General features: G+C 34.3%; 1 protein-coding gene and 1 pseudogene across 1 annotated transcript; both read right to left on the bottom strand.

The window, feature by feature from the left end:
- Window positions 1–453: 453 nt before the first annotated feature.
- Window positions 454–9,286, bottom strand: LOC131656104 (transcription initiation factor TFIID subunit 4b-like; annotated as a pseudogene).
- A 236-nt stretch (window positions 9,287–9,522) lies between these two features.
- On the bottom strand, window positions 9,523–12,697 carry LOC131660050 (alpha-glucosidase-like). Its single transcript, XM_058929171.1, has 5 exons — window positions 12,432–12,697; window positions 11,597–12,300; window positions 11,292–11,522; window positions 10,565–11,211; window positions 9,523–10,480 (listed from the first exon to the last, which is right to left on the bottom strand). The coding sequence occupies exons 1-5, from the start codon at window positions 12,659–12,661 to the stop codon at window positions 9,680–9,682; spliced, it is 2,613 nt and encodes an 870-aa protein (XP_058785154.1). The 5' UTR covers window positions 12,662–12,697; the 3' UTR covers window positions 9,523–9,679.
- Between the last annotated feature and the right edge of the window lie 248 nt (window positions 12,698–12,945).

The following is a 12,945-nucleotide window of genomic DNA, read 5'->3' as shown; positions in this document are numbered from 1 at the left end:
ATTAATATACAATAATTATATCTTAAATTTTATTTTTAGTAATCTAGCCATCTAGAATTATCTATTAACAATATATAAAAGTTAAATAATGTAGAAATGGACCTGTAGTCCGAACACCTTAAGGTGTTAAGTCAGTTGGATACAAATGAGTTTTCGTGCGAAAGCGAAATGAAAATAATGAAATTGTGAGATACAAAGCTCAAATTGTTGCTCAAGGATTTTTGCAAAGACCTTGAATTGATTTTAACGAGACATATTCACATGTAATGGATGCAAGCGCCTTTCGATGTTTAATAAGCCTTGTAGCACATGAAGGGCTTAATTTGTACATGATGGATGTTGTAACAACTTATCTGTATGGTTCACTTGATAGTAAAATTTACATGAAACTCCTTGAAGGGCTCAATATACCAAATGCACATAATTCCGAATCTCGAGAAAGCTACTCCATAAAATTAAACAAATCTCTCTATGGACTGAAACAATTTGGACGTATGTGGTATAACCGTCTTAGTAAATATTTGCTTAGAGAGGGGTATACAAATAACTTCATTTGTCCTTGTATTTTTTATAAAAAGATCAGGAAAAGAATTTGCAATAATAACTGTCTATGTTGATGACATAAATATTATTGGAACTCCTGAAGAGCTTCCAAAAGCTATGAATTGTTTAAAGAAAGAGTTTGAGATAAAAGACCTAGGAAAGACAAAATTATGTATAGGTTTACAAATTGAGCATTTGGACAAAGGAAAATTTGTACATCAAGAATGTTATATAGAAAAAGTGTTAAAACGCTTCTATATGAACAAATGTCACTCGTTGTCTACTCCAATGGTTGTTAGATCATTAGATGTAGAGAAAGATCCTTTCAGGCCTCGAGAAAAGGATGAAGAATTGTTTGGTCCTGAAGTATGACATCTCAGTGCGGTTGGAGCATTGATGTACCTTGCTAATTATACATGCCCTGATATATCATTTGTAGTTAATTTATTAGCAAGATATAATTCTTCACCCACACGAATGCATTGGAATGAAATCAAACATATACTTCGTTATCTTAGAGGTACAATATACATGGGTCTGTTTTATATCAAAGTATCAAAACTCGAATGAACAGGTTATGTAGATGCAAGTTACTTGTCGGATCCTCACAATGGTAGATCACAAACAGGTTATTTGTTTACATGTGGAGGTATAGCTATTTCATGGAGATCGGTGAAACAAACAATAGCAGCAACTTCATCTAATCATGCAGAACTTTTAGCACTACATGAGGCAAGTCGAGAGTGTGTTTGGTTAAGATCCTTAATCCAACATATACAAAATACTTGTGGTTTGTCTTAAGAAAAAACAAATATACAACTATATATGAAGATAATATTGCATGCATCACTCAATTGAAAGATTGTTACATTAAAGAAGACCGAACAAAACACATCTCTCCAAAGTTCTTCGCTCATGATCTTCTGAAGAATGGTGATATAAATATCTAACAAATTCGTTCATGTGATAATCTTACAGACCTTTTCACAAAGTCACTCCCAAGTAGAACTTTTAATCAACTAATACAAAAGATTGGTCTTCATCGTCGAAGAAATGATCGCTCAGCTGAGGGAGAGAAATAAATTTATTCTAAAAGGATATTGTACTCTTTTTCCTTCATTAGATTTTTTTCCCGATGAATTTTTTCTAGTAAGGTTTTAACATGAAACTAACGTACTATTCATTAGTAAATTTTAAAATATAAGATATATGTCCAAAACAATTTGGTTAAACATTTTATATAAGTGGTGTAAATACAAATAAACCAATATTTATTTATGTAGTATATCATTCACTAGTCATGTGCACCAATTTATAACAAAAAAAAGTAGACTAAGAAATAAAGTTAGTTCAAGAGGATACAAACTTTTAAAGATAAAAGTCTAATTTGACATGAAAAATAATTTTTAAATTTAAAATAAAGTGAAAGGACTTTTGATAATATAATTGTCAAACCAGTAGGTGAGCTATTGGTCTAATAACAGGAAAAGTATATATATGACTTTAGATAACATAAAGGACTTTTGATAAAAAAAAGTACTCAATTTCAATTTTAATGTATGTATCATCCCAGCCACACCTAAGTGATTCAAATGGATTCATTCAGAAAAAAATGATTTAAGGCTAACACCATAATATGTATATAGGAAGGATTAAAGCCCTCTCAAAAATTGTCAAAAGACCAAGTTGTTAAAGATTGGAAAGAGACTAAGTTCTTAAAGATTGAAAAAACAGTAGCATAGTTTTATCATCACTTACAATTACACTACTATCAGAGTAAATAAATAACATGAGTTCTAAAGTTTTTTTCCTGTTAAATGGTGTGTCTACTGCAAGAGTAAATCATATTAACTCAAAAGTTTATGCTATTTAGACTTTCTATATCTTGTAGTCACTAATAGCATTTCTGATGGGAGCAGTTTGAATGAAACAATTGAGGGAGATTCGATAGAACAATGTTGTAGGATGAGATTAATACCTCTGGTTAGTGAGACTGCTAAAATAAACTTGCTAAAGCCATAAACTTGAAAGAATCCTCAATATATTTTATGAAGCTAAAATACATCGTACCTGATCTAAAAGACATTATTTATGATGTACTGCAATATGGGTCATGATAATAAATGAAAACTCAATGTTGCTATATCAGGAAATAAAAGACATTGTTTCTAATTTTGCAGCAGGAAATAAAGCTATATGAAACAATCAATATTGAAAGCAGAATCAAAGAATTTGAGTATTAGTAACCTGAGTGAATGTTGTAAGATGAAAGGAATAAGTAAAACTGAACCATTAAGTGGATGGACCGGCTCCTGTCTCCTTCTCAAGAATCCATAACTCCATACCCATATTATTGCTCTAGCCAAACTGGAAAAGCTCATCTGAAAATAGCTTTTGAAATGCATGGTCCGACTAGAAATCAAAATAATTAAGGCAAAATTCTACTAATCATGATAAATCAAACCTATATCTCATCAAAGATAGCTTGTTGAATAATTTTCCATTCCTATTAATAAAAACAAAGATGAACCATAAATAATTTTTCAGGAAGGATTGAATCATAGATAAAATGAAAATAGATCGAGTGAACAAATATATAACAAATTAGCAAATCTGCAGGGAATGGACTCACTTCTCCTTTCTGCTGCCTCTACTGTCTAACCTACAGGAACAATCCCAAAACTATCAATCCAATTCAGACATGGAAAAGATAATCCAAATGTAACACATGCACATGGTGACATAAATCACACACCTTTGCCCATCCTTGAGAAACAACAAGCATTGCAATATTTTTGTCCACTCTGAAAATGAGAAAAAAAATGCATAACTATGATAATGATATTGTAAGCTACTGTAACACTTTTCTAATGTTATTACCTATACACATGTTGATATTGTAGATAACTACAAACAGAATTCATTATTGATATTGGCTTTGAATTCATCACAAAACAGCACAATTCAAGCATTAGTTCAAGTACCGACATAATAATACATGTATTACTTAAACTTTAATGATATAAAGCAAAAACTGGTTTATCAACTCAGATATTTTGGTCCTCAACTTAGACAATGTTGACATTGCTAACTAATTATCAGGAGTAGTACCACATACTCTCTTAAGATTTGGACTTCAGATTTAAAGTTGTTTATATAAATTTCTGAGGCAGCCATGTAATGTATGCATTAATACCAGAACAAATTTTGTTAAAAATCAATTTTTATACTGTTTGACAACTGCGATGACATTGGTATTGCAATAATAACTTATAAGTTAGTTCAGTACATAAACTGATTGATTTTGGATGAGTACGTTCATCCTCTCCTATTCTCATTCAGACTTTGATTTGCTCTAATGCTTTTCTGCTAGGAAGTTGGATCTCTGCAAAGTTTTCATTCTGCCTCCTAAATTCGAATATTAGGCAGTATATGTATAATTATGGTTTATTTTGAGTAAATATATATCAGTTGTTTTGAGATATGCATAAAAATCAATGTGACCCGTGCAAACACACAACGGTAAATATAGAAACTCCATTGAATTTATCAACAACTGAAGTGGTAGAAAACAACAAAAAAGAAACCCACCTGAACTCCCAAGAGAATTTGGACCTTTTCTCTCCCTTTCTTGATTGTCTTTTGTGCTCCTTCCTGATGATGGAGGAGATTTGCGACTGACATCTTTGGTTGGCTGAGAACCAGATGCAGAGTCAGTTCCCCCTTCACGTTTCTGCCTGGCTTGCTCAGCCATAAGTTGCCACTTCGACAGCATGTCATCTCCCCCAACAGCAGCTCGGGCTGCAACATTTGCAGCATTTGTCCTCATTTTGTCATCTACTTCCTTGTTCACCTACAAGATATTATCAATAAAAAATAAGACTTCTCACATAGATAATGGTGAATTACATCATCTAAATTGATACAGTTGCTTTATTGCGACCATCATCCTTGTCCTTGTCACCGTCAACTCCGGAACCACCTTCTACCTATACTTTAAATAATAAGCATATAGGTTTGAATCTAAGATGCAACAATATAAAACATATGCATGCTCGAGAAAACTTACAGATTGACAAAATGGCTACTCGTGCAAGCAGTTATAGAAAATAACTGACCTGTTTTGACATTCTGACTATGTTACTTATTACTCCCGCGCATTCGCTCTTCCACACACTGAACATTTATTTTCAGCCGTAAGATTACATGGAACCCTGCTTGTAATAAATAGTGAAAAAATACATTTAATCTCACCAGTGACAAGCATTTTTCCACATCATTACCCATGCCTTTCAAGCCACACTCAGTCACTGCCAAGGTGACAGAATAGAATAGCTATAAAATAAGTTTGAGAAAAGGAAAGAAAATCAGATGGACAGAAATGGCATAAATATGACTGACTAATTTCAATCAATTTTCTCTGCAATGGAGCTTTCAGCAAAATCAGACTTTCTTCCTCTTCTTGCACAACTCTTCGAGATGCTTCTGAAACTCGACTGTCCTCTTTGGACCCAGAAAATAACTGTTCCTCCTCCTCCTACATAATAAAAATAGCTTGAAATTGTTAAAACAGAAAAGTATACATCCCTGACTGGTTTTCTTCAATATGACAAAGCATCATACCCTAAGATCAACACCAGTAACAGCTTTAACATCATTAAGCTGTTCAATGCTTTGTTCCAGAGATGACCCAGACACCTTTTGTTTCTTACTGTAGGATAACAAGCAGGTATGCATATAATAAAATCAATAAGAAAATGCAATAACCAACCCAAAAAAAATCATGAACCAGCGGAATACTGCAACCCACCTTGGAGGAGGAGGAGGTGAAGAACCAAGTGTTTCAAGTGGTTTCTTCTGGCCAAGAGGTCTTTTTAGAGGTGTCTTTGACCCCATACCAGAAGTGCTAGCTGGGATCTGAGAGCTTAACTGATGCAAAAAGAGGAAAAGAAATCAGGTATCAGCAAGTATTAAGATATCATCAAAAACATAGATGGAACATGCCCTTGCAAACAGAATGATGCCTTGGTATTCCAGAAAAACTTGTAAAGGAAGATTTTGATATTAAAAACAGAGTGAATAGCACCTAAACACAAGCCCCGAATTCAAACCATGAACCATTGTTACAACCCCACATGAAAAAAGAGAATGCCGATAGAAGCTACAAATCCTATCAACCCTAATTATTTTAATATGGTAAGATAGAACCATAAATTCACTCTTGATTATTGGCTAAAAAAACAGACTTGTTTATGAAAGATATTGAAACTGGAAGAACAAAAAAGAAAACAACCAAGAAAAGGAGAAAGTGAGTATAGCAAAGATTCCCGATCTCTCAAAAAGAAGTCGTAATATTTCGCAGAATTTTAACAATACCGAGATCAAATTTATAAATATTTAGATGAATTCAAGCAGATTAATAGTATTTCCTGGATAAAAACCAGTGAGCATAGGAAGGTTATAGAAATTTGAAGAAAACAAAAAATAACTTTTGGATACTATTTGATCCCTAAAACTATAGGTATTGCAACTTTTTGACAAACACATGCATGTTAATTTGCAACTTACAGAGACAGTTGGATCTAGTTGAGATGCAGAGCTTGATGTGGGCAAGCTAGCAGATGTTGGGTGTGGCATGCCAGTGAGTGCTAAAGAACCTCTTGAAAACTCATCCTTCACAGTGCCTTGATTGACACCACTGCCCCGTTTAGTTTGACCAGAATTAACAGAAGGCAACCCATGCAATTTAGATAAATGATTCCTATGTTGCTGCTCAAAAGAAAGGTCGTTAGGTTCCTTTTTTACATATGAAACAGATGAAAACAAGCCAGAATTTTGTTCTGCTGAAGGTTGCCAAGAAGTTGAAGTTTGATGTGGTGCTGTATTGTTTACACCAGTCGACACAGATCCACCTGGCATTCTCTTAGGATCAGTGAAAGAACTTTGTCGTTCTACACCCAAGTGATTTAAACCAATATTCTGATGTGCAATTTGCCTTATGTGTGAATCATGAGGATGAGGTTGGGGTCTGAGAGATGATGAACTAGTAGTTGTCCCGGAAAAATGGTTATAGTTAGTAGTTACCACCACTGCTTCCATATGTCGATGGGAAATGTATATGTTGTTGTTGCTGCTTATTAAGGCCATGATTGTGAACTGAGGATCTTTCAGTTTCTTGACTGAAAGCATTAGAACATGATGATGGTAATTGATTTGGTTGCGCTACTCGAACATCATGTTCCTGAGATTTTTTAGCACCAACGTCCATAGTTGAATAAGTCGGTTTACTCTTCACTTGGATAGCTGAAGAAGTATTATGAGAATGGTCTGCAGCAGGATTCAAATTTCTCTGATGCAGTTGAGCTAATGCATGGGGATCATTAAATTTTGCTCCACTGGAAGTAACCGTTGGCATCCTTACAGGGTGCTGCTGTCCAGAAGAACCTGCGTTGGCTTCTTTCTACAAGAAAAAGGATGGTTCTTAACATAACATTGAAAACAATATCCAACCGCCTTACAAAAAAACATCTGTAAGACTGCATAAACCATCTACTCTACCTACCTGTTGTTGCACTTTTGTCAATGCTATTCTAAGCATCTGATCCCCCACAATCCCCTTCATGAGCTGTACAAAATGATCTTTGGGTATTTCATCTTTCTAGAACAAATTTGTCAAAACATAAAACTTAGTAATGTGAAAAAAGCCTTGCACAACAAACTTTAATAGTTTAGCACAGAAGGGAGGGGAAAAGGACATGATACTAGTGAAACTGGTTTGAGAAACCTACCTTCAATTTGTTAGATAATGTTGTAAGTTGCACGGCTCTATCTTTGGCAAGTTGGGGAATCAAGATAGGGAGCAATAAGCCAAATGGCACCTGCTTACTACGGTTGATTTGGCTACTAGGTTATCCATTAACTGTGGCCTGTTGATTACTCATCTGCTGCAATTTTGCATACTGAGATTCACAGTTGGGATTATTTGTTTTGATTACCTCGTGGTTAAAGACAGGATCTTTTTCGGATTTCTGAACTTCATGTGTTTGAGAATGTTGGGGGGAAACCGGTACAGTCTGGCGTTGGAGACATTCATCTTGAGATTGTTTGTGTGATAAAGTAGGATTGCTTGCATCTTGTGAGGCAACATTTGTATCTGTTCCACGACAGGTCCCTGTTGCTTCAGCTCGATTTCAGATGAAGGTTGCTCTTGAGCAATTTTAGGCTCCTGATTTTGACAGTCGGTCTGGTTGTCATGGGCTCATGGCTAGAAGTTGGCCACATTGGTAATGATTGACTGAATGAATTATTGCTTCCTTCAGAAGAAAAAAATGAAGCAACTGTCATAGCGCTATGTGCGTATGTGATTAAGAATTTATCAAGTAAATAGAAAAATAACATGAATCAACAGCTAATTTATAATCTAGATATTCTGATTATATTATATAGTAATACTGGAATCTTAAATAATGAATAATCATATGTGATTAAGAATTTATCAAGTAAATAGAAAAATAACATGAATCAACAACTAATATATAATCTAGATATTCTGATTATATTATATAGTAATACAGGAATCTTAAATAATGAATAATCAGATAGAAAATTACAAACTCTTCTTTATATATAGGAAACAAGAATTAGAAGAAAAATCTGATAAACAATAGTACTGAGACATAAAGGGGGCAATTTTTTTTTTCCTTATGAAACATGATCTCCCAAAACCCAACCTTACAATAACCCAGGTTGCAATAACAAAGAAACAACCCTAGCACAATACGTCGTGCCGTCTCTTCACCCTTCCTATTGATGTTTTCATCCTTTCTTGATCCCACTATGTTGTTTGCTAATTTATATCATGCATTATTTTGAAATTCATAATGATATACTAGTTTCCATTTTGTCTGCTTATTGTCTCGTTTGTCCTTTAAAATGACATACGATGTATTTCTACCAATCTTAATACAAAAAGGCAAAGGGAGTGAAGTTCACTGATGACTGATGCATAGGAATTTATAACCAATTTACAAATATGGTATCCAGAGCTTAGATATAGTGTAAATTGAAGGATACCTGGATCTGAATCAGAAAGCTAAGAATTAGAAGCATCTCCGCCTATGTCTCTATTTAATGCAGCTTGAAACACTTCAACATCTGCTCCTGAATGCATAGTTTCATCATGTGGATATCAAAACACAATGACGGTACAAGTGAAGCCCCAATTAATGATCAGCAGGTGTTTTTTGGAAAGTAAACAGTAGAGAGAAGAAAACCTCATCATCTTAAAGAAGCTTGACTATAGATGGGTCCATAGCAAAGTAAACAGTAGAGAGAAGAAAACCTCATCATCTTAAAGAAGCTTGACTATAGATGGGTCCATAGCAGCACGTTGTTTATTCGTTGCTCTTTTAAACCAACTGCAACCAGTGGTAGAGCATCACTAAAAAGTTCGGGAGGGCAGTAAAAAAAAACTATAATTTGAAAATCAAATATGATAATCATGTTGCATACAAAAAACTTCATTTCCTTCTTTTTAACAAGCTTTGCTCTTAAAAATAATATAAACTTTCCTACACTTCATCTTTACTTTTCAACTTTTCAAGTAATACAATTTATAAGCCAACCAATTCATTTAAAGGAAGCTAATAACAAATGAATAGAATGATCTATTGGAAAAACAAAGAGTTAGTGATACAGCGTCACAGTCTGGAAAACAATTGAAACAAAACAAACATAGGAAGGCCAAGATACTCTCACCTCTCAGTTCAGATACTATAGAAATTAGAAAAATCACCGCATTCAACAACATTCAGTTTCAAGGTTCAACAACATTCAATTTCAGTTCAGATACTATAGAAATTAGAAAAATCACCGCATTCAACAACATTCAGTTTCAAGGTTCAACAACATTCAATTTCAGTTCAGATACTATAGAAATTAGAAGTCTCATACTAAAATATGTTGTTTATAGAAGTCTCATACTAAAATATTACAAATATTTTTATTTTAAAATATTTAAAGGAGTTTTATAATTAAGCACTCAGATACTAACTTATTCTTATAGATAATATTTAGAACAAGAACTCTTCAAAGAAGTAAAACTAAGCCTAGATTGCATCTTCAAAGTTCCATTCTATCATATTTTTGTCTCCACCTTAAATTCTTCACCAATAAGCTGTTTCAAATTTGAAACTTCCACAGTAACAAACTCAAATGACCTCTCATTCTTTGGTATCCCCAAGAAAGTAACCTTTTCAATGATCCATTTTTGGTCCATTGCAAATTTTCCATTTGTAACATTTGATCTAACAGAAACACTATTGTTATGCAATGCACCATAAAATCTCACAATTGTCCACTGCTCTTTCTCTTGTATATCCACAGCTTCACCATCATCCAAATAAACATGTCCATAACTATTTCCATTTCCATTCAAAACAATCACAAGTTCAAATGCGGTGTTCCGAGCCACTTTCGTTGTCATTGCTTCACCTTGTAAGGCCAAAATGTTACCTTCTCCAACATGCACATTTATGTGATCAGATGGTGCATCAAGTGTGACATGTTTACCCGATTCCGCATTCACCGATTTTGAGAAATTAAAAAGATCAAACCAATTTCCTTTAGGAAAGTATGCATCAACTGTTACTGCACCGGATTGTAGCACAGGTGAGACTAGAACTCCTTTGCCTAGTAGAAACTGTGAGTTTATTTCATATGTTGCACTATCCTCGGGGAATGAAAAGAATAGCGGCCTCGCCATAGGTGTCCCTTTTGTGTTTGATTCATACATTAGTGTGTAGAAATAGGGAAGAAGGCGATAACGAAGGCCAAGCACTTTTCGAGCGGATGCTGCAACTGAATCCCAAATGTAAAGCTCCTGACTGATGGTCTTGTTATCTGAATGATCTCTTGCAAACGGGTAAAAGGCTCCTAACTATACATTAAAGAAAATAAAAAAGTACGTATTAGATATGCATAAATCATAATACAAATTTGAGGAGGAATTAATGTTTGTTACCTGGATCCAGCGACGACAAAGCTCTTCACTAGTGTTATCTAAGAAGCCGCATATATCTGCGCCAACCATTGGCATTCCAAAGATTCCAGAGTTCAATATTGATGGAATTGAGTATGCTAAATCATTCCATGTAGCAGCATTATCTCCTGTCCAATGAGCCGCATACTTTCCCGAGCTTACGAAAGTTGATCTACTCAAAATGAATGGCCTTTTACCAGTTATACTCACCAAAGCCTTGTTAGTTGCTTTAGATTCAAGTAATCCATTCAAATTATGTGAATCATACTCAGTGATATTACCATAATGTAAGGATGTTGCTGGAACCGTTTTGTTGTTAATCGTCAGTCGAACTCCTTTACTGTTAATTTTGTAGGGAGGGTTGTCAAGATTAGAATGTGGAGTGGCATCAGATGTTTTGAAATTTGAAAACTCATTCATGTCAAGCCAAAGACCATCAAAAGGAAGAAGTTCCCTAAACAATTTGATTTCATCACCCCAAAATTCTTGACTACGAGGGTTAAGAAAATCAGGATAGTAAACTGGTCCAGGCCAAACTTCTCCTTGATAGTTGATTCCATTTCTCTTTATGTAAATATCAGCTTGTAAACCTCTAACATAGGTTGCATATGTGTTATTCACATTGATACCTGTGTGCAAAATTTGCCTCAAATCAATGAAATATGTATAAATGCCAAAAATAGGCTATGGTCTTAGAAGAATTAGGTACCTGGATCCAAGATTGGTACATATTTCTGACCATTTTTGTGAAGTGTATCGACAAAATTTCTCATCTTTTCTACCGGAAAATTAACAGGATCGAGTGTGAAATCTTTAAATGCATCCATGTAATCGATATCTGTCCATATAACTTCAAGAGGTATCTCAGCTTTCGCATAGTTGGTTACCACACCTTGCAGATCACTTACATTCTTGTAGCCCCATTTACATTGATGAAAACCTTCACAACGAGTTAACGATTAGCAAAAGAATTGGAGCATGAATAGAAGGACAAAAAAAGGGTGTTGAACTTACCAAAAGACCAATAAGGCACAGGAGCAGGTCTACCAATGAGTTGAGTGTACTGATCCAAAACCGATTCAGGAGAAGAGCCAGCAAAGAAATAGAAATCAAAAACACCACCAATAGCCTTATAAGTAACACGATCACCGCTATAAACAACATCCATTCCATTACTGTTAAGCAGCAAAACGCCATGTGTGGTTCCACTTTTCACTCTTCCATCAGATGAACCCTTTCTCACATCTAAGTAAAAAGGGTGAGAGCCATAAAGGTTCACATCAATATTGGAACTAGCAATATCTTTATTCCAAAGAGTGAATGTTTGGTTTGGTTGTAACTTGAAGGAACTCTTTGTGTGCTCTCCAAAACCATACAGAGAAGCTCTTTTTGATGGTAGAGAGGAAGAAAGTTGCAAGTATTGATCTTTAAATACTAGAAACGTTTCGGGGTTTAAAGGCTTTTGTGGTAAAGTATTAAAGATTATATCTTTGTTGGATTTGCGTGAGATGGTGAAGCCAAATGGGGTTGTTTTGTGGAGTGTGAAGACAAGGTCTGAATCTGGATGTGTGAGTATGTGTTTTGAGTTTTGAGGATTTTGGAAGAGAAAAGAGTGAGATAGAGATGATGAGTCTCTAGGAATCACTTGTTGTGGAATTTCCCATCTTTGATTATTTGAATCAGTGATCCTTACTCTTAGTCTATCTTTGGTCTCAAAACTGCAATTCATAATTAAAAAAAAAAAAAAGTTAATAATACAATTATATGATTATGTTTGTTGAGATAAGAAAATAACATTAAACTATGATTATATTTGTTGAAACAAGAAAATAACACTAAACATAATCACCTAGCAGTGAGGTTGAGGAATGGAATGTCAATTCCATAAATAGAAGATGATTTGATGAGTTTAAGGTTAGCAATCAAAGAGCTTGATGTGGGGTTATTTGTTACACTTGTGATTTTGTAGCCATAACCAACTTGTGAATCTGCCACCGTTTGAGATATGATTATGGAAATTATGAAACACAAGATTAAAGTTGGTAGTGGAGTAGTTTGAATTCTGGAATTTGTAACCATTTTGATATGAGTTTAAGAGAATTTCTAAGGTTGATGAGAAATATGCATGATAGTTCCTCTATATATAGTGAAAACAAATTTACCATGGTGAGATTTATTAAATAATCAAGGTTAATTTATATTTTAATTGGATACAACTGTATGATACTTTTCTTTCTTAATTTGAGCATTTTATTAGATGAGCGTGAGGAGATAACAACTAGTAGTAATTGCAAGCGAATAGTACGTAAATGCATGAATTTAGAAAATATCTTACCGATTGTGTTTCCAATACACTATTGAAC

Source organism: Vicia villosa, linkage group LG3 (assembly GCF_029867415.1).
Source record: "Vicia villosa cultivar HV-30 ecotype Madison, WI linkage group LG3, Vvil1.0, whole genome shotgun sequence".
Lineage (NCBI taxonomy): Eukaryota > Viridiplantae > Streptophyta > Magnoliopsida > Fabales > Fabaceae > Vicia > Vicia villosa.
This window is presented reverse-complemented; position numbering and strand designations above follow the sequence as displayed.